Genomic DNA, 23,309 nt, shown 5'->3' on the forward strand with positions numbered 1-23,309 from the left:
CCTGTTATGTGCCTAAAACTGAGTTTTTTCTAATATAAGTGGTCCATGACCATTTATTTCATCAGTCGTCAGAATTGCTTTAGAATGGGATGAGACAAGGAAATGCAATAAAATCAGTATTTGTTGGTTAGCATATTAAAAAAAAAACTTTAAAAAAGAGTTTGTTAAAGGCGTTGAAATTAATATTCCAGAGTCTTCAGAGTTTATTCCTTGCTGTAACTTTACTTAGGAAGCTGATGGATGTTAGAAAGTTGTCTGGCAGTCAAGAAGTAGAGATAAGTAATAGATAAATTAATTTATTCTTATATGCTTCCTTTATAACAAAACTGGAAATAGCTGCTTAAAGTTCTCATGTTCTGCTAATTTCTGGGATAATAAAAATGTCAGAATTTCAGGAATAACATTTGCACAATCATTCCATTGAATTTAGAGAATTTTAATAGGTCAAGGAAAAATTCAGGCTTACAAGCAATTCTCAAAGGATGCAAATAATATACTTTTTCATTAAATCATTTTATCTATTGTCTCTTTAACATATATATATGTCCTCACTCTCACTTTCTTCCTCACATTCACACACTTATCTTTACCCTCAGACATAGCTGCTCTCATCCTCAAGTTCACACTTATTCTCACCCTTACACGTACTTATCCTAACCCTCAGTCACACACTTACCTTCACCCTAACCCACACTTATACTCACCCTCATAGTCACACATACTTATCCTCACCCTCACATTCTTACTCTCACCCACATGCACACACTCACACACATCTCCAGACATACAGTCCATATATACCAACAGACCAAGATAGCAGAAGGCTACAATAAAATCTTAGAAGTGGTACTGCATATATAATGAGTATTACCTGGGTTAAGAAGGTAGAAGAAAAACCAGGAAAATCAAAAATATAAAACACTTACAGCAAGCTTGTTCTCCCACTTCTTTTTCACAGTAATTTCTGGATCAGTTACCCACTGCAGAGAGCTATCCATGAGAGTTTCAACTTTAGAAACTTCTTCATGCTGCAAAAGTTCCACATGTTCAACTAGGAATTCAGGTGAAAGGCATAGGCTCTTATATAAGAAGTAGTTTAGACCAAAGTTCTACTATATAATTAAGACACCGTACAAAATGCGACCCCCATGACTTTCCTTTATCCCAGGATGTTGCCATGTGTAAATGCTCTTATCAGGTGTTCTATATATGTTGAATATATACAAATAGAGCCATTTTTTCAAAACAAAATGTACTCATCTTTATTCTTCTCTCAAATAGTAGGAAACAAACATTTTCATGGATTTTTTCCCCACTTATTAAACTAAATGCTACCTACTATATGCTAAGCACTGTGAAAGGCACTAGAAATAGTGTCATGAATGTGTTCTGTTTTCTATGGTCATCTTGTTTCCAGTCAAAAATCAAAATGGAGTAAGAGGTACTAGCTATTAGCCAGAAGGAAACTGTTTAATAGATATGTCTTCAGTCCTCTGAAACTACAGGTTAGCCTGTGGGAAAAATAAGCCCAAACAATTCCTATCTAATGATCAACCTGATTGAGGTTGAACTGACTGAGCCAGAACTAGATCAACCTCAGGGAAGTTTTAGGAAAAACTTCTCTTTTCATAGTAGGATTAATTTAGGTCTCAACAAAACACAGATATGCCTGTATTCAGCAAATAGGCTGTAGATCAGTTATCTACAGATATTCCTAGTCAGTGAATCACCATAGTACACATGTTCTACGATTCCAGCTTTTTGAAGCATAGCTGTGAATTCCACTCCCTTTTGTTCAAGTTTTCTTAGTACTAGCAGCATTTCTTGGTCCATCATGATATCCAGAGATGACAAGCTAAATAAACTGCACTGCCACTCAGTTTCATTGTTATGAGACAATTATCAAATTTTCCACAACTCTGTCATTTTAATAAAGAACAGTGTTTTTATTTTATGAAAATGATGCTCATGGGTCAATATAACTGTCCCCATCAAAGAGTTCTAAGTAGTCTTACAAAATCTTCCTATGTTACCAAACAATGGTTTACATTTTCTCCCTAGGATGGCTTCAACTTAACATTTATTCATTCTTAAGGAAAAGCATTTATCCAATAGATAACATTTACATGTGGGTAATATAAACTGCTATGGCTCTAATTTTATGAAAAAGGGGAAGGTAAAGAAATTCACAGGAAAAAAAAACTGTTGGGAGGGTGTTCAATAAATCTTACTGAAAATAGATTGTTTTCTTTTGTCTTCCCCTTTCTTTCATAAAAGAAATTCTCAGATGATGTTTACCAAAGAATATTTCTTATAGTTCTCTCAAAGCATCCATGTCCTGTCATATTTTAGATATATGACAACACCATATTTAACTTTCTTTTTGTTGTCTACTGGAAAACATTTACAGATTTCTTATTTCTAGACTCCAATTAGAAGACAAAATTCCTAATCCAATATTGGATAAACCTCAGAGTTAGAACTTTGCTAGCTGCTTAACCCCTGTTTAGAAGTATAGAACTTTACAGGCTGGCATCTTGACATCATTATTATCTCAGAGGACTGCTGTGGCAGATTTGCCACCATTTCATTCAGTCTGGCAGATTGGCTTGGTTTCAAAAACACAGTAAGATGATGAGTATTTGAAACAGAATGTCAGGAAAGCACAGCCCTCAGCAGAATGTCCAAGGCTGCCTGAGACAGCTTTAGATGAAGGCAGCATATGTTGCCCCTGAATCTTTGGCAAGAGAGATTCAAACAGCATTTGCCCCAAAGACATTTTTCCTCTCCTTTCAAGGTCATATCACAGCTGTCAGGAGGAGGACATTCTAACATATCCATCGTCCACAGATATGGAGAGACCATCAAAGTGGTGAAAAGAAAGCTAATTTTGCTAATAAGCATTTCCTAACATAACAAGCACAAACTGGAAAGCACAAAGGAGTGAAAATAGAGTATTGAGAGGGATACCCAGCATTTCATCCCCAGAAATGCTTTTATTTCCTCACATGCTGTAAAAAACTGGTTTTACCTAAAAAACTGAGAGTTAAATAATAATTCACTTGCATCTTAAAATTAACCAAAAACATGAAAATGCTAATTTCTGTTTAGAATGTAACAATCAATGCCATTTATATTGGGCTGCTACAATTACATTTTAGAGCAGAGCAATTTTGTGTTGTTTCTAAGCATCTTTATTTTTGGCAGATACATTTACTTTGGGGGTTTAGGAAAATACTGAAAAATAGTTCATGGATCTCTATTGTTACCTTTAGGACCCCAGGCTGGGGATCAACACAGGTACTTTCTCCTAAAAAGTATTGAGAATATAAAGATTTCTAAAGTCTGGATTCACTGAACACATGCTTCTTCAAATTTAGCCTTGAGCCTCACTATGGTTTTCAGCCAGAATTTGAAAAAGATCCTTTTTTTTTTTTCTTCAGGTTAAGAGATTTTAGACTTGGATTCTAAAAACAATCAACAGATTCCTCAAAATGTCACAGGTACTCTTCAGCAAGTTTGGACCTTCACCTAATAGTAAGCTATTGCGTATGGTCTTATTTCAAGCTTTCCATTTGATAATTACCTACCTCTGCAGACTGAGCAAGAACGAGTTCACAATGTAAAGATTTTTCTTCTTCAGAGATGATACTATTACGCTCTCCACTAACATTCAACTGGATCCCATTTCTTGAAAAAACAAAAGCAATAGTCTAGTCTGGTTAGATGTGACTATGTTAAAAATCACCAAAGTGGGATTTATCACTAAACACAGTAAGCCCTTGTGTGCCAAAGACTGTATAAAGTATTCAGAAATAGAGAAATAAAAAGAGAGTCTCTGGACCCTCCAGGAGCTGCACCGACTAGTGACTCCAGGTGGTTGAAAACAACTAGGTCATGCTTGCTTGCCTGCTTGCTTGCTTGTTTATTTATTTATTTATTTATTTATTTATTTATTTATTTATTTATTTATTTATTTATTTATTTATTTATTTGAGGACTGGAGCCAATAGTTAAAAATTAGAAACTTTCAATGAAAATCTAGATTTCTGTTTTTTTTTTTTTTTTTTTTTTGATTTCTGGCTTTTCTTTAAAAAAGCATGATGCAGCTACACTGGGCCCATATATTCTTTTTTAAAAAAGATTTATTTGAGAGAAAGAAAAAGAGAGAGAGAGAACGAGTAAGCATGCATAAGCAGGTGAAAGAGTAGAGGGAGAGGGAAAGAATCTCAAGTAGACTCCCTGATAAGCCTCAGCCCAAGATCATGATCTGAACTGAAATCAAGAGTCAGATGCCCAACCGACTAAGCCATCCAGGTGCCCCAGGCCCATATACTCCTGATTAGCTGGACTTCATCTGGGTAATGCATTTTTTTCATTTGTCATTCTCATAAGTATGTGCTCTTACCCCCAATGATTTTACTTATTTTTGTTATCTGTGTGGCTCCTGTAGACTCCTGGATTATCATGTTTTGCATATTAGAAAACAATTATAAGATGATGTGTGTTAAAAGGTAAGAATAGCATGTCATGCATGTACTCAAAGGGATTGCTCAATTTCAAGGTAAAAGAAAAGCAAGGGAGGGTCATAGAAAACTTGAGAAGGAGTTCTATTGGAGAAAAGCAGAGAAAACATCACTTATAAAAATATAGAAGAAAAGAATGTGGCATGTTCAAAGAATTGTATATAGCTCAGCAAATCAAGAATGTAGGGTAGAGAGGCACATAAGAAAATGCTGGTGAGAAGTTGCTTTACTCACATGATAAGTTCCTGTTGCAAGTGCTGTAATTCATGAGTCAGTTTGTTTTTATCCCCTCGTAAATTCTAGAATCACATACAACATTAGGCTATTTGTGTTACTTTAGTGGGGGATTTACATTTAAATAATTCTACTTCACGAACTGTGAGATTATTATGGTATACCTCTATAAAGTTTCCATATTCTATGATGGTTGACTTAAGTTCTTCTATACTTAAATCCTTCTGAAAAGCAGAAGAAAGAATAGCAAATAAATGTGTGAGTCTACCAAATCTTATTTAGTAGACTACCAATCAAAGCCACAGAACTGTAAATCCCCAAAGATGATAAAACCTTCTACCAATATTTTTTAAAAACTGAGCCAGTCTGTGTTTATGATTAAAAACACAAAAAGTGGGATCCCTGGGTGGCGCAGCGGTTTGGCGCCTGCCTTTGGCCCAGGGCGCGATCCTGGAGACCCGGGATCGAATCCCACGTCGGGCTCCCGGTGCATGGAGCCTGCTTCTCTCTGCCTGTGTCTCTGCCTCTCTCTCTCTCTCTCTCTCTCTGGGTCTCAAATGAATAAATAAATTAAAAAAAAAAAAAACACAAAAAGTATGGGACAGCAAGGCAGTTATACCTAATTGGTACCATTATATTCGTATTTGCCTAGTTCAATGGAATCAAAGTCTGACAGGTAATTCTCAAGTTCAAGTCAAAATTATATTATCATGACATACTTAAGGAAAAAAAAACTAGTCTACCTGCAAATGACTAATGAATTATTAAAGCATCCAATTTTATCCAGTTCAAATGATATGTTTTTTTAAAAAAATATTTTATTTATTTGAGAGATACTGAGAGAGAGAAAGAGCATGAGCGGAGTGAGGGGCAGAGGGAGAGGTCAACTCCCTGCCAAGCAGGGAGCCCGACATAGGACTCAATCCCAGGACCCTGCTGGCATCATGACCCAAGTCAAAGGCAGATGCTCAACCAACTGAGCTATCCAGGTGCCACTCAAATGATATCTATTAAAATCATAGTTTTATACTGTATTATCAGAGGGTATAGTCAGTGTCTAACCTGTAATTTTATCTCATGACTAGCATGGTGTTTGGCAAATGGGAAGTGCTCAATCAATACCTTATGAATTTGGGGCATAAATAAAAAGTGGTGGAAGGACCAGAGTTATGGAGGAGGTGAGCAGCTACCACTACCATAATGTCACTATATGGAGAAAAAGAACACCCATGATGCATAAAGAAAGTTGGTATGATATTCAGTAATCTGGTCGATGTTCACAATTCATAAATGACTCCTTTGAAACTTTGTAACATTCAGAGAAAGGAAAAGAGAAACACTGCTTTTCATTTACTTTCATGTCTTAGGATATGGAAGTTTATTAACTTAACTCTATGTCCTTCCTATGTCTCTTAAAGCCACCATAAGGGCATTTCTGCAGCCAGAATCTTTTCTTATCACATAGGCAATGATCACAGGATATAAAGATAAAGAGAATGGTTATCTAACTACCTACCTACCAATCAAATCAATCCAAATAGATAGAAAATAACTGGGGTAAGTATTCTTCTTTTTCCCTAAAATAAATGACTGTACACTCATTTTTGTTATTATGACTTAAAACTACATCATCATGCCTAGCCAGTACTGGCAAATTGGCACACTAATATTTATTACATAAATGGATAAATACCACCAAAAGTTAGAGAGGATATGTTAAAACTTATCCCAGATAAAGAAGTCAGTATTCTTTACTCAGAAGAACATTTTTGTGAAGTATTATAAAGGAAAGTCTTGTGACAGAATAGTAGAATCAGGTATCTTAATAGAAGTGAAGTTATATAAATGGCCATATTCATTATGATTTAGGGAGAGCTAGCATTCCCATGGGACTTCATAGAAAGGAACAGTACCAACCTTCTGCAAACTTGCATCTTTATTAAGCAAGGTGTTCTCATATGTACGTAATTGCATCTGAAAAGAGACAAATTTAGGGATGGCCATTGGGACATTGCTTTGGTAAAAAATGCCACAAAATCATTGCAATAGGGGGACATGTTTCTCAAGCACCTTTAATGTGCAGGTGTTTCTTACTTTATAAACAACTTTCACATTAGCCTCACAACAACTTGAGAGGCCAGGTTTGTTGCCCTCACTTTACCATTGAGGAAATCAAAGCTCAGCACACTATTGGGAGACTTGCCCAATGTCACATACAGTAAGGATCAGAACTGAGCCCACAATATGAATCTTCGCCTCTAGCCAAGTGTTGTTCCCACTATTTTACCCTTCCTATAATAAGACGACCAATTGAGTCTTTGTTTTTTTGGTGAAAATCTAGATAGGACATGAACATAGAGTCCATGTGAACATATAAAAGGCTCTTCTTCTTGGACAACAAGTACTGTAGAAACCCACAGATTATCTGGCAATATAACCTTCACTTGCCAAAATTTGATTAGCTAGATTGCAAGGGGGAAAAAATAAAAGACTCTTCCTCTTCTAAGAACATAGTTTAAAGTGTTTAGATATCTTTTAGCAAAGTGAATATATCAGCTTATTCAAATCAAAAGCAAGTTTGTTGGCAAAGACTTCTAATATGATTGATAAATATGTAATAATTGAATTGAAAACTGAGAAAAATAATCAACATAGACAGAAGTAGAATTACCATATATATTTGATATCCCTTCATAGTTATAAAGATATTTTCACATAATCATTTGAGTTTCCACCAAGCTTTGGGATTAGGTAGAAAAAATTATATCCATTTAGTAGATGAGAAAATTGAAATAGAGGTTAATTGCTTGTTTAAGGTCATAAAACTTTTAAGTAGACAAGACAGGATTTGAACCCATGTCTTCTCTTTCTACTACTAGTTTATAATAAGTGTGTTTTCCAAAAACAGTCATTCCTAGAATAAAATTAATTTGAACGTCTAAACTATGATTGATATATATATGTAATAATATATGTATATGTATACATACATATGGAATTTAGGTATCTGTTAGGAAACTTGAAAATTCCACATACAAACATGAAATTTAAGTAATTACATACATATACTACATCAAAAAATATTGCTTAGAGAAACTATTAGAGATGACAATAAGTGTGACACAAATTCCTAAGTTTATTAATATTCTTTCTTCAGTTTCCTGGTAAGAATGTATGGAATATATAACAAAAATATGCACTAGATATAGACTTTTTAGATATAATATACTTTAAAAAATCATTTGTGTAGGCTCTCATCCCTTAATTCAATCAAGGATAGATTTTTCCCAGCTCTCATTTTTTGCATTAGAAAGTATAACAGCTGAAATCTTTACTGATTAAGGGATTTACAAAACTAGCTACTCTTAAATTAGAAATTGCTGCTGTAATAAAAAAAAAAATATAAATAGTAACAAGTGTTGGCAAGAATGTGGAGAAATCTGAGCCCTCCTGCATAGCTGGTGGAAATGTAAAATGGTACTGGAAGAGAGTCTGGGAGTTCCTAAAAAGGTCAAACTTAGGGGCACCTGTGTGCCTCAGTCAGTTAAGCATCTAACTCTTGATTTCAGCTCAGATCATGATCTCAGGTTCATAGGATTGAGCCCTGTTATCAGGCTCCATGTTGAGTGTAGAGCCTGCTTAAGATTCTCTCTCTCTCCCTTTTTCTCTGCCCACCCCACTCACATGTGCACACTCTCACTCTCTAAAAAAATTAAAAAGTCAAACACAGAAACACAGAGTTATCATATGACTCAGTAGATCCACTCCTAAATGCATACTTATGAGAAAATAAAGATTGACACAAAAATATATAATCAAATGTTCATAGAAGCATTATTCATGACAGTCAAAAAGTAGAAACAGTCCTTTTTTTTTTTTTTTTTTTTAGTAGAAACAGTCCTAATACTCATCAACCAATGAATGGATATACAAATTCTGGTGTATCCATAAAATGGAAAATTTTTCAATAATAAAAGGAAATAAGGTATTAATATAAGCTCTAACATAAATGAATCTTGGAAAACATTATGCTCAATGAAAGGAATCAATCACAAAAGACCCCACAGTGTATATGATTCCATTTATATGAAATGTTCAGAATAGGTAAATGTCTATTATAGAGACAAAAAGTCTCTATAGTGGTTGTCTAGGGTTGCTGGGGAGTGGGGAATGACTGCTAAAGTTATTTCTTTTGGGATGACGGAAATGTTTCAAAGTTGTTTTTGGTGATAGTTACCCAATTCTGTGAATATACACTAAAACCACTGACTTACATACTTTAAGTGGATGAATTTAATGGCATGTGTGTTATATATCAGTAAAGCCATTACATTTTGAAAAATAGAAATTGTGTTTCATACACTGTCATTCAGACATTTTGAAGAACACAAATTTAAAAATGTATAATCAAACATTATTTTGTCAATAAGTCATATACACTTTCATAAAGTAATATTAGTTTGACAAAAGAAAATATTTTACCAGTATTTGGGAAGTGCTTACTTGGTACTCTATCTCAGTTTTAGACAATTCCTCAATCTTCTTTTCCAATTTATATATATCCATAATGTTCTTAGTATTCTGATGTAAAAGAAGATAATATTCTTAGATTTAGACAAAAAAGAATAAAAGAACATCACAAAGCTTTTTTTAGGAAGTGGTATTTTCATCATTAACATCACAATCTATTTTAAACTAAGGGACAAAACTGAAGACTTTATCCAAAAATAACATGGTCCTTGTAACAAAACCATCCAGGAATACTCTTGAGAGATCCTTCTTATCTTACATGGTCACTCGACCATTCACTGCCCAGTCACATCTTCAGACTTGTCATTCCCAGCAAGTATGACCCCACCATGATTTTAATTATAAATATTTCACTCTTGAACTACCACTTTCTCTTTCCAGATTACTTTTTTGAGAGCCACCTAAACTTTAGTCCCTACTGAAGCCTGCAATCCGTTGTTTCTACCCCATTCTCATTATCCTTCCATCTCCTTATGAACTCAGTCCCCTCTTTATTCACCTTAAATTCATCCATGGTCAATCATTACAATAACCTGTCTTCCACCTCCCCTCAATTCCCTTGCCTCTCCCCTACCTACTTCTTAGTATTTGCTTAATTTCAGCTTGCTACCCACTCCATGACAGCACCCTTCCAGATTAAATATTGTTAAAGAAAAATACAAATGAACCACCAGGTCACACATTCAATCCATAATTTTTAACTTCAGTGTTTACTGGTGATCATATCATACAATTCTAGTCCATTCACTTGGCCACTGGCTTAAATCAGGGAAATTACACCAACTTCCCCACCCCCACCCCCACAACTGGTGTTGACCACCTGCTTTGTAAACAAAGCTTTTTCAAAACACAATGGCCTATTTTTTTCATATTGTCTATGGCTGTTTTCATATGACAATGGCAGAAGTAAGTGGTTACAGAAAAGGCCTTTTAGCCAGGGAAGCCTAAAAAATATTTACTATCAGATCCTTTACAAAATGTTTACTAATTCCTGACCTATTTCATCCCTTCTCTCTCCTTGAGCTTCCCATACTTCCTCCAACTTTCTCAGCATCAGCCAATGACTTTGCTTTTATCTCACTGAGACATTAGCAACAATCAGAAGAGAACATCCATATCACCAGAACATATAATAAATACCCTTGGGTAGGTTATAGAGCATTTGCTGATCTAACACTTCTCTCCACCTCCGCTCACCTCTGCATCAGACAGCCTCCGTAAATTCATGCCTGCATGTTACAAAGCCTTGTAATTGGTCTCCCACTTTTTTCCTTGTTCCACTACCATTTTTAAACCCAGAAGCCAGAGTTATCTTGTTAAAATAGAAATTAGATCACATTTCTGTTCTGCTCAAAACTGTCCAATGGCTCCCATCTCAATCAGCAGAAGCAGCCAGAGTCCATACAAGGCCTCTATGAGACACTGTGGGTCTGGCTCCCTGCAGCCCTCGTCTGTAATTCTTGTGCTTGTTATCTCTGCACTGACCACACTGGTCTTGGTGTCCTTCAAAAAGAGCATGCAGGCTGAGCCTGAGGACTTAGAGCTTATGGCTTCTTCTGCCTGGAATGTTCCTTCACTGATAAACATCCTTTCATTTTTATCAAATGATTAACTTCATAAGGCTACTTTTCCTAACCACTCTACTTTAAATTGCACTGTCCCACAATTCTGTTTTCTGCTTTTCCTTCCTCCATAGCACTAATCACCACCTAATATGCTAGTTCCACTTGGGCTTTTGTGCATAAGCTCGTATCCTCAACACCTAGAATAGTGCCTAGCTCACAAAGGTCTCCCAATGAGTATGTTTGAATGAATGAATGAAGTGAGTGAAAGTAACTACCAAGCTATTGTGCTGTTACTTTTCACAGTGCATCAGATTTTTACCACCTAAAGGAATCTCAGCTAGTCATGACATTGATATGCTTTTTCTAATGCAAATCAATAATTGCAATGCTCTCGTGATGAAGGGTTCCACATCTTCGTCCTAATACCTCAGGACGTCCTAATACCTAATACCTCTAAATTCAGTTCTGTACAATTCTTTGATGCTAGCCAATCCTCTTAAATATGAGGAGAAAAATGTCTTACACTGAGAGCTTAACCATAAAGTACTAGTTTCATGAAAACCTGGCCTTGTTGCTATACCACGTCTAAATCTAAGGTAGGGTTTCTTGACAGTCTTTTAATTGTTCCTTTCCAACCCACTATAAAATTTCTTTAATGTCCAGTTGGCCCATATTTGAGATAATGCTCCATCAGACTGTTCATTACAGCTTAATGAATACCCCTGATAAACCCAAATAAAAACCCGTACATAAATTTGACATTTTAAAGATAATTATAGAGAATTTTCTTCCAAAATCATAACTTATGAGTAGCTCTGTTACCTGTTGCTTCAGTGCTTTAACTCTGTTGATTAAAAAATTTAAGGCATAGGATAATTTTTTTTAGAGATTTAACTATTATTTCCTAACATATATGAAGTACATTACAATTCATCAAATAGCTTCACATGTATTATCTTAATCCCCAAAGTAACTGTAGGGAATAGATATTATTAATTCCAGAAAGCTAAATGTTTTTTCTAAAGTCAGACTTTCAGACAGTGACTGGGTCTTAGATTCAAGACTTTTTCCACCTATTTCAGTGGAATAATGGAAAATTATTAGATAATGTCTACCTTTTCCTTCTTGATTTGTATACTTTTTTATATAAGTTAATTTCATTTCATTTTAAATCTGAATTTCTTAAACCCCATTCCTTCCATGGATAATTACAAGGTAATAACGTATTTCTGTTCAGACATGAAAGCCCTATCCACTCTTCCTCATTTGACAAAGCAATATGGTCTTTGGTTCATAGGATCCTGAATATTCGGAATATTCACATGATTTCTATTTAATCCAGGGTCTGAACACATGCCTATATGATTTCCATATGTTTTTCTGTACCTGTTTTTAGTAATTTCAACATACCTCTTCTTGGAGAATCCGAATCTTAAGAATCAGAGCCCGGTTTTCTGTCTCCTGATTCATTGAGAGAAAGGAATCAAAAAGCACTTAGAAATTTATTAAAATACTTCATATTTATCTCTAAGACTGACATTCTTTCTCTTTCTCAGCTTTAAACATGGTATTGAGAGATCACAAATGAACCTAGTCTGAAAATATTCTCAATATGAAGCTAAACCTTTGACTTCTAGTTTCTTGGGATTTGTAAGAAATCACTCTTCTCCTTGGCTCAATCTGACAGGGAGGGAAAGAGGGAAAAACAAAAAAGGAATAGCCTGGCTTCTTTCTCACCCTCCACTTATGATAGGTAGTATGAATTCATCTATTTAAATGGCACCTTGAAATCACAAAAAGTTCTAGCTTTCTACTTGAAGCTATGGATATTCTCAAATTCAATATTACCAGAACATATGAATGTCAAAAACCATTTTATAATTAAGAGCATCAAATTCAGAACCACAAGAAGAAAAAATATTCTAGGACAAGATATATGCCAAATGTTAGCAGCAAATCTCATGGATAGGGTAAGTTAAGGATTTTTTTTTTAAGATTTTATTTATGTATTCATGAGAGACATAGGGAGAGAGAGAGAGAGAGAGAAATAGAGAGAGGCAGAGACACAGGCAGAGGGAGGACCAGGCTCCATGCAGGGAGCCTGACACGGGACTCAATCCCAGGTCTCCAGGATCAGGCTTTAGGCCGAAGGCAGCGCTGAACCACTGAGCCACCTGGGCTGCCTGTAAGTTAAGGATTTTGTGGGATTTTATTTTTTCTTTGTTAATATGTACTTCCTCATTTTTTTGAGGGTGGGGTACGATGAGGGGTGGTGCAGAGGAGCAGAGGGAAAGGCAGGGACAGTATCCCAAGCAGGCTTCATGGTCAGTGCAGAGCCCACAACCCTGAGATCATGACCTGAGCTGAAATCAAGAGTTGGAGCCACAGCTGGCCAAGCCACCCAGGCACCCCTGCATTTCCTCATTTTACAGAGCAGACAGGTATTATTACTCCTATAACATAAAAATAAAAGGGGAAGCAGCTCAGGTTAAGATGTCATTTGTGCAAGAATGAAAGGACACACACACCACGTAATTGGAATCTGAAGAGCTGAGTTCAGTTGTAGCTCTACATTTATTAGATAATTGACTTTGAATAATCAAAACATCTCTGGTCTTTACCTATAACTATTAACTTTTTAAATTGAAGTACATTAACTTCTATTTTTACCTCATAGAAGTTCTATGACCAATGAGATAAAGTAGTAAAAATTCCTTTGAAATTGTAAAACACTATAAAATGCAAAAAGTTAGGGTTGTATATCTAGGACTCTGCACTTTTAACAATAGCAGCTAACAATATTGAGCCCTGAGAGGAAAAAAGACATTATTTGCTTTACATGTATTAACTTATTTAACCCTTCCAGCCCTCGGGTAAGTAGTACAGTTATCTTCATTTTATATGTGAGGACACTAAAGATGAAGAGGTTATGTGGTTTGCCTAAAGTTACGCAGGCATTGGAGTCAAGACTTGGATGCCAGCAGTCTGACTCCCAAGAGTGGCTACTTGATCATTTCTCAATATTTCCTCTACATACAAGTTCCTCTGTGGTACCAAATTGAGCCTTTCCTGTACCACATTCATAGAGACTTGTAGAGTCACCTGACAGTCAATGAGTCTAATCACCACATTTTGCTACTGAGGCAGGAGCTAAACTAATCTGTGTTGGTTGTAGGAATGACATAGATCTGGAACCCAAGTCTCCTGATGGCTTATAGATCTAAAAATGAATTAGTCTGAATGACTTTAATCTGACTTCACCATTGTTAGCAATGCTAAAATACTGCTGGAATTTATCAGGATTTTGAAGATTATTACCAAAGCTCTAAATAATAGTTTAACATTCTTAATTTAAAAAGACTACTTTTTTGGCAGTTGAGGTAAAGCTTAATCTAAATGTTTTGCTCTTAAAATTTCAAGCCTGTGTTTATTTAGTGTAAGGACTTAATTATGGGGTTTCTTAGTAACCTGTAAGTACTATGATAATGAATTTTTCTTTAACCTGAGGAAAAGGTGAAAATTTGAGAACTTTTTTTAGGAAATTAAAGTGGTTTTTAGTATCAGGTATTCATGAATTCACCTATCAACTTCAGGAGGCATTACAGAGATCTTCTAGATCTTTACAAACCATTGTGAATATGACTAATTTGTAAAGAATTGATTGAAAAGAAAAAGTTTATCCTATTTGTGTTTACTTTCCTAAGGTATTACGAATTCATTCATCAGCCTACTGACTTCTGATTTCTGCTTCCAAACCAGCCCTCTTGGATTTCAGTTATGTAAACTATATGCCAATTTCCAAGTACTTGGATGACTTACTAATTGTTTGTTCTGGGCTACAGTAATGGTCTTCTGCTCTTCAGAAGCATTCATACTAACTTTCAGTTCCTCCAGTTCTTCTTTTAACAGATTTGTTCTCTTAATAGCCTGGTGGGCACTGTGGGGGTGGGGGGAAAAGGCAATGAGCAAAACCTCAAATATAACTGTCAAAGACACAAAGTAAAGTCAAGGACTATTTTTGGACCCAAGCTTAAAACCACTAAAAGCTTAAACCAGATGCCAACAAGAGTATAAATATACCCGTGATCTTTCACAGTCCTTAGAAAAGGAAGAGATTTAGGGGGGTATGGTGGGGAAAGAGAGATGGAAAGAAACAAACATATTCTTGAAGATAAAGATTTGGAGTCTCTCTTTAAAATTAATCATTGGATGAATCACATGGTTCTTCCTTCCACTAAGATATAGTATTTAGTTAATGCAATTCTACAAATATTTATTGAATAATACCATGTTCCAAGTGCTGTACCCTATAAGGAGGCCTATGATGGTGAGCAAGAGATACAGTCCTTCTTGTCATTGTAGACGTTACATACTAGTGAAGGAGAGGACAACTAAACAAACAATTACAAATGGTGTCTATTTATTTTACTTTAGAAATTTATTATTTAGCATTGTTTACAATACCAAAGCATTGGAGACAACCTAAATATCCAACGAAATCTATTAAATGAATTATGATAATCTATATCATGGAATTGCTTATTTGTATTCCCACTGGATTATGAACTATTTTCTGAGCAGAGTCTCAAAGAAGATACAATTTTTTTCCTTACTAAGGAATTACATTGATCATTCAACAAATGTTCATGGAACTCCAAATTTATGCCAGGCCCTGAAGAAGACAAAAGTGAATCCAATCATGAGAACTCTATACTCCCGGATCTTATAGAAGAGTAAATAGACAATTATAGTTTTAATACGGTCATAATTATAATACAATCATAATTATAATACAAGATTGGAGTGAACCCAAGTTCTGTAGACACTGTATAAAAGGCAGACAGGTCAGATAATGGAGGGGTAGGGAGGGTGGGTTGGAGGTGGAGAACAACCTGAAGCCCATTGAGGGGCTACAAGCAGATATTGTTGGAGCCTAGAGTGGAAAATAGGAGTAGAGATAAGCAACAGAAACCCCATTAGGAAGGACTCTGCAAATTGAATGTCATCCTGATATGATAGGGATCCATCGGAGTGTTTAAAGCAGGGGCATGATCTGGTCAGACTGGCATTTAGGGAAAGCATTCCTGCCCATTTTGGAAAGGCAGGGAGACTAATCAGGAGGTTGCTGTAGTAATCCAGGTGAAAGATGATACTTAGTTGAAGTAGTAGATATAGAAATAGAAAGTAAATCTTCTTGAGGGATAATAAAGGAGGTAAAATTAACAGGGCTTGCTATCTGATTTAGAAGTGAAGGCAGAGGAAGACAAAGAAGATACGGATTTCTGGCTGGCAAACCACTGAAAGGATGAGGGAGGGAGCTATTCTATGGCAGACATTCTACTGAGCACTAGGGTAATCAGGATGAGTAACATATGGTTCCACTCATCCACACAGTCATAGACACATTTTAAAACTGACTTATCAATGAATCTCTCATAATATAGTTGGCCCTTGAACAACATGGGTGTTATGTGCACCAACCTTCCTAAAATATCTATGTATAATTTTTGACTCCCCCAAAACTTAACTACTAATAGCCTATTGTTGACCAGAAGCCTTACCAATAAGATAAATAACACATATTTTCTATGTTACATGTATTATACACTGTATTCTTGCAATCAAGTAAGCTAGAGAAAATGTTATTAAGAAAATCATAAGGAGGGACACCTGGGTGACTCAGCAGTTGAGCGTTTACCTTTGCCTAGGATGTGATTCCAGAGTCCCACGTCAGGCTCCCCACAAGGAGCCTGCATCTCCCTCTGCCTATGTCTCTGCCTCTCTGTGTCTCTCATGAATAAATAAAATCTTTTTAAAAAATCATAAGGAAGAAAAATACATTTACAGTACTATACTGTATTTATTGAAGGAAATCCATGTATCAATGGACCCATGAAGATCAAATCAGCGTTATTCAAGAGTTAACTGTACTTAGCATGGGAATTTGCATAGAGTAGGAGTTCAACTGAATCACAGAATGCTTTGGATACCCTCCAGTTCCATCCATGCGAAGCAAATGGTGGGTATTTGTCATTTCTAGTGCCTGAGTAATATTCCATTGTGTGTATATACCACATCTCCTTTATCCATTCATCTTTTGGTGGACACTAAGGCTCCTTCCACAGTTTGACTATTGTGGACATTGCTGCTAGAAACATTGGAGTGCAGGTGTCTTGGTATTATGCTGAGTGAAGTAAGTCAATCGGAGAAGAACATTCATTATATGGTTTCACTTATATGGGGAATATAAAAAATAGTGAAAGGGATTATAGAGAGAAGGAGATAAAATGAGTGGGAAAAATCAGAGGGTGACAAAACATGAGAGACTCTTAACTCTGGGAAATGAACAAGGGGTAGTGGAAGGGGAAGTGGGCAGGGGTGTGGGGTGACTAGGTGACAGGCACCAAGCACTTGATGGGATGAGCACTGGGTGTTATACTATATGTTGGCAAATCTAACTCCAATAAAAAAATATTGAAAAAAAAAGAAAAAGAAAGAAAGAAAGAAAGAATTTAGATACACACAAAAAAAGAAGGCTTTGGATAGATCCACACTTCATCAGTAGGCTTGTTGGTCTTCAATCAACAACACTACCTTGATTGACATAAAGAACATCATTGTTGGAAAAGAACTGACAAACATTGGTGGCAAAAGTCTAAAATAGTGCAGCTACTTTGGAAACAGTTTAATAGTTCTTCAAAATTTTAACTATAAGTCACTGAAGGGCAATTTCACTTCTAGGTATATATCGAGGAGAACTAAAAGCCTATGTTCACACAAAAACTTGTATAGAAATGTTCATAGCAGTGGTATTTGTAATAGCCAAAAAGTGAAAATAACCCAAAACAATGGATACCATTGATTACCATTGTAATTCATTCTCTGAACAATGGATAAATAAAATGTATATGCCCATACAATGGAATATGATTTAGCCACAAAAAGGGACGAAGCAGTGATATATGCTACACCAAACTCTGACAACATGCTAAGTGAAAGAAACCAGGCACAAAGGTCACATATTGTATGATTCCATTTATGTGAAATGTCCAGAACAGGTAAATCCAGAGAGACAGAAAGTAGACTAATGGTTGCCAGAGCTGAGGGGAAGGGAAATGGGGAGTACCTGCTAACAAGTATGGGTTTCCTTTTTGGAGTAATGAATTAGATCATAGTAATTGGCTGCACAACCTTCCAAACATACAAAAAAAATCCCACTGAATTGTACATCTCAAAGGGTAAATTTTTACCCTTTTGTGAATTATAACCCAATTTAAAAAATAATTATAATAAAATAAAATAATATATATTATATAATATAAATATAATAATATATAAATATATAATATAAATAATATAAATATATAATAATAATAATTATAACCCAATTTTAAAAAATGAAAAAAGAACAGAAAGCTCCCAGCACCCTGGACCATTCTCTATGGTTCACCTTTTTATCTGATGGCGCAATTCAGTATAATCCTGTGATAGCTGGCAATTAGCTTCTTCCAAGGTTTCTAATGCCAATTTAAACTTATTATTTTCTTCTTCCAATTTCTGCTTGTTAAAATGCAGGTCTGCTACATAGGTAATCAAATCAGACATCTCTCTGTAGGTGAAAGAATGAATGAGAATAATCTTCAACATCTCCAATTCCTTCCAATCAAAATAAGGCATATATTCACTGTCGGATTTTCTGCTTTATCCCCTTCCATCCTCATAAGTGTAGTCCATTTATACAATAAATATTTATTCAAGCATTGCTACAGTAGCAGATTTTTCCAAAATTGCCCAGTGTTCAGCATCTGCCAGTTGTGAAGTCAGCTGGCACAGCTTTTGTTAAATCTTTTCCACTTCACTCCTTACATTTGCCTTTGCCTACAATGAAGAGTTCCCATTTTGCCTGGGTTATGAGAGTTTCTGAAACAAATTGACACATTGTTACTCTTTCAGCCAAGGGATCTTGGCGGGTTTTAATAGGCCCTTAACTAGGAAAGAATTCCTAGAGACTTATGTTTGTAGCCTGTAGCTCACGGCTTAGTATTCATCTTTTGTAATATTTTCTACAGCATGTTAGTGTTTGTGTCACCCTGGACCCTGATATTACATCACAGACCCTTTGAGAGTCTAGACTGCGTGTTTCATGGAGTCCCAGGCCTTCCCTCCTCTTTGCTATATTATCCCAGTGTTTAACACAGCTTGGGTACATGGTTCCTACCACATCTTTTTGCATGAGCAAACCTAAAGAGACAGAATTGCCCCTCCTTGATATATAAAACTCACATTTAGCAGAAAACAGCTTTTCTCATTGATATCTAAAAGTATCTATTAAAGAGGTGCTTTAAAAGCAATCCCCAAAGAGCTTAAAGTCAATGTCATAACTCTACCTCAAATGAATTTGTTTTCCGTGGAAAACACATAAAAAGTTAATGTAGGAGAAGGGTTTTATTAGTGTGAAAATGTTGATTTATATAAAACTAGTCTTATATAAATCATGTTTCTAGTGAAATTTCTTCTGATGCAATTGGGACAGAGTAGTCAAGAGTTAAATGAAAGATTGATTGGCTCCATCTCACACACACACACACACACACACACACACATATGTACACACACAAACTAAGTGGTTTTATCATAAGTAAAACATGTAGGCCTATGAAATAAATGAGAAAAATAAACAAGAAAGCATTAGAAGTAAGAATGCTTACAAGACTCCTTTAGACATATCTCCACCCAAAGCCTCGAAGCTCCATGACGTAGATTCTGTTTTATCTGTGGTCATCTTAACTGAAACGCATACAAGAGTGTTTTATGAAAAATCCATTTCTCCAAACCACAAGAAAGTGGCAAAACAAACCGGAAGAAACACATACTTACTTGCCCTACTTGATTTTATAGTGTCCTGTTCAAAAACAGAATCATCGATCCTGCCACTCGATTCACTACTCATTCTTTCCCTGCAACCAAAACAACAAAACCAATCAGTTAGGATTCTTTGTCAGCCCAAAGTTTAGCTTATTTTTCATATGTGCTCTGTAGCTTTTCTATTCAGGTATTTCTTTCTGAATTTTAAAACTATCTATTCCTCAGCAACTCTTTGGAGCTCGACATTGTGCTTAGGCAGGGTAATAGAAAAGAAACATAAGGCTGTACCACTATCTTCCATAAACTTTTAATCTAACATGAAAAAGAAAATGTGCATGAAGAAGTAGACAGATGATGATGCGCAGCAGCTATGATTGGGGATGTGAAGTCTCAAAGGATTAGGAAGTCAACATAGTTTGGAGTAATAAGTGAACATTTGCTGAGATAACAAGATTGTGGGATTAAAAATTGGGAAGGATGGGACACCTGGGTGGCTCAGTGGTTGAGCGTCTGCCTTCGGCTCAGGGTGTGATCCTGGAGTCCTGGGATCAAGTCCCACATCTGGCTCCCTGCATGGAGCCTGCTTCTTTCTCCCTCTGCCTATATCTCTCCCTCTCTCTTTCTGTGTCTCTCATGAATAAATAAATTAAATTAAATTAAAAATTAAATTAAAATTGGGAAGGAAGAGGAATGAACAATTAATACTTCAGGACACATTTACGGTGCTATCATTTTTCCTTTCTCATGGAAAACCAAATTGAGCTTAGACAAACTGTACTTTGAGCATTTACTCCCCAAATTTGGGGAGTACGCAAACTCTAGCTCTAACCCTAAAAATAAATATATCAAAGTTTTCAACCATCTCCTTTTTAAGAGCCTCTATACAATAATTTAAGTTTTACTTAATCTTTCTAAATGACGAATACCTAGACTATCTCTCTGAAACAGCCACAAAATTCTCTATATTTATACTTACATCTCATTGTGTTTCAATGTGAGATGTCTATCAGAATAATTCATGTACCATTTTACTATTGAAAACTACATACCCATTGCCATTTGAGTTTCTGTTCTTATATTTTGTGTTTATATCTTTCATTTTTTTGTTATAAAAATTGGAGTTTTTTTCTTTTGCTGTCACACCATTTTATAAAGGATTATTAGTACTTTTATTATACGAAGTTAAGTATTTTAGAAAAATGAGAAAATGCATAAGAAAAAAATAAAAAGTTGAAACCATTATGGAAAGATGATCATTATGGAATATATTCCTCCTGACTTTTTTATGCATATTTTTTCTTGAAAAAAAAAGGGTTTGTAATTTTAGTCTGACCCTCCATTTAAAAATATTTAAGCTGCTTATATTTATCACTATCATAAACACACATATTAGGGTATAAGATTTGTTATTTTTCTTAAAGCTACATGACTAGTCCAAATATATCACATATTTTTAAGGGTTTGATACATATTCCTAAATCATTCTTGAAAAAACTATGCCAACTTGCACCACCACCACCAATGAATGAGAGGAGGCTTATTTTCTCTACCTGCCCTGACAACATGGAGTAGAGTTATTCTTTTAAAACTTTGCTAAACTGATGGGCAAAACTGATATGCTGTCTTTATTTGTATTTTTTTGATTACTAGTAAAATTAGATATTTTTATATATGTATCTTGCTTTCATGATTAACTCGATTTTGGCAAACATTTTAGTCATCTTAGTCATCTAGACATCCTAACCCTCTGTGAAATCTAGCAAGTTTTGTCACTTTTTGCACTTGCAGTGTTCTTTAAGAAAATTCCTAGTACATATAAACTAAAAACTGGAGATTGGTGGCTGATTAAAAGCCATAGAAATTAAGCTTCCTATGAAAGAAGGTAAAATTTCTCTAGGTTCCACCAAGGGCACCTAATATCATGCATAAATATTCTCCTTATCCATCTTTTTCCCCTCAACTCCACTAATTTTTTCTTTTTCCCTTTAGCTTCCCTTTATCCTAGGTTTCCAAATTATATTCACTGCCTAATTATCCCCACTGACCTCTAAAGGGCACTCACTCTGTGTGTAAATGCATTTGGACATTTGCCGGTCATTATCAATAATTTGCTTGACTCCTATGTCAGCTCACTTTGTTGTGAGAATATAATAATATGTTCTGCCCCTAATCACAATAAGTGGATGTTATTAGAATTAACATAATTAATATGATACATTCTCAAAGTATACTTATCACCCCCATGTGCACATATAAACTCATCAGCATCATTATCACTTGGAAATACAGTTAGAAATGCAAATTATCAGGTTTCACTCCAGACCTCTTGAATCATGGTTAGGAGGCAACAATCAGGTATAATAAATAGTTCAGGTGATTCCAGTATGTGCTAACGTGTGAGGAGCACTGGATTATAGTACTTCCATCAACATGAAAAACAGTGATTAGTTTTAACTGTAATCAGTTGTTAAAACAGAACCTGGACATGCACCCTGCTAGGACTATGATTACCATTTGTTTCTACAGCAAGCCATCCATTCTTCCATGGTGGCAAGAAAAGTTTCCAGGTCCACATGCAGGTCTCTTTTTTCAGGATCAAGCATGTCCCACAGCTCCTCAAGTCCAGTAGCTTCAGAATTCAGACTAGTTGCTTGTCTCAAGTAATCTATTATTTTGGCCACTCCAACTGAACCTTAGAAAGAAAGGCAAATTAATTTTGAGATACATGTCAAGATTATGTTTTAAAAGTGAAAAGTGAAGTACTCAACTCTTTCAGGATCCTTGGGTCTTAGAAACATACCATATAACCTTCAGAGTCCTACTGAATTGGCATAGTAGAGTGATAAGAGCACTGGCCTTGGGCTGAAGTCTAATGGGCCTAGTGTCAAATCTTGGCTCTGAAATATATCAGCTGTGTAGATTTGGGAAAATTTCTTAATCTATTTAAGCCTCAGCTTCCTTATCTCTGGAATGGGGATGATAAAACCTACCACAGACAGTTGTTGTTAGGTTTAAATATGCATGATATATATAATCAATAATCATGTGTGAGAGTAATCAAAAGGCTACCTTATTTTTGTTTCCCATTCTTTCCTTAAAAAGCATTCAGTGAATACTAACAGCATCTTTCACAGAACTAGAACAATCCTAAAACATGTATGGGACCACAAATGATCCCAAATAGCCAAAGTAATCTTGAAAAAGAAGAACAAAGCTGAAGGCATCACAATCAGATTTCAAGTTATAATACAAAGCTATAGTAATCAAAACAGTATGGTACTGTCACAAAAACAGACACATGGGTCAATAGAACAGACTGCAGAGCCCAGAGACAAACCCATGCTTATATGGTCGATTAACTTATGACAAAGGAGACAAGCATATGCAATGGGAAAAACACAGTCTCTTCAGCAAATGGAAAAAAGACAGTCACTTCAATAAATGCCGCTGGGAAAACTTGACAGCTACATGAAAGAGAATGAAACTAGACTATTTTCTTATACCACAAACAAAAATAAGCTCAAAACGGATTAAGGACCAAATTGGTGAGAGACAAAACCATAAAACTCATAGGACATCTGGGGAAGAT

The 23,309-nt window shown here is 35.5% G+C and overlaps 1 protein-coding gene across 1 annotated transcript in view; it reads right to left on the reverse strand.

The window, feature by feature from the left end:
- The window catches only part of IRAG2 (inositol 1,4,5-triphosphate receptor associated 2), a 122,796-nt gene that overhangs the window by 69,809 nt on the left and 29,678 nt on the right, over positions 1-23,309 (reverse strand). Inside the window, 13 exon segments of the mRNA XM_035706789.2 lie at positions 927-1,028; positions 1,750-1,917; positions 3,591-3,690; positions 4,761-4,825; positions 4,925-4,984; positions 6,678-6,734; positions 9,264-9,341; positions 12,266-12,316; positions 14,675-14,792; positions 18,306-18,464; positions 19,564-19,642; positions 19,733-19,812; positions 22,232-22,412. Coding sequence (XP_035562682.2) covers positions 927-1,028; positions 1,750-1,917; positions 3,591-3,690; positions 4,761-4,825; positions 4,925-4,984; positions 6,678-6,734; positions 9,264-9,341; positions 12,266-12,316; positions 14,675-14,792; positions 18,306-18,464; positions 19,564-19,642; positions 19,733-19,812; positions 22,232-22,412 — 1,298 coding nt within the window.

The sequence above is a fragment of the Canis lupus genome, chromosome 27 (genome assembly GCF_003254725.2).
Source record: "Canis lupus dingo isolate Sandy chromosome 27, ASM325472v2, whole genome shotgun sequence".
Classification (NCBI taxonomy): domain Eukaryota; kingdom Metazoa; phylum Chordata; class Mammalia; order Carnivora; family Canidae; genus Canis; species Canis lupus.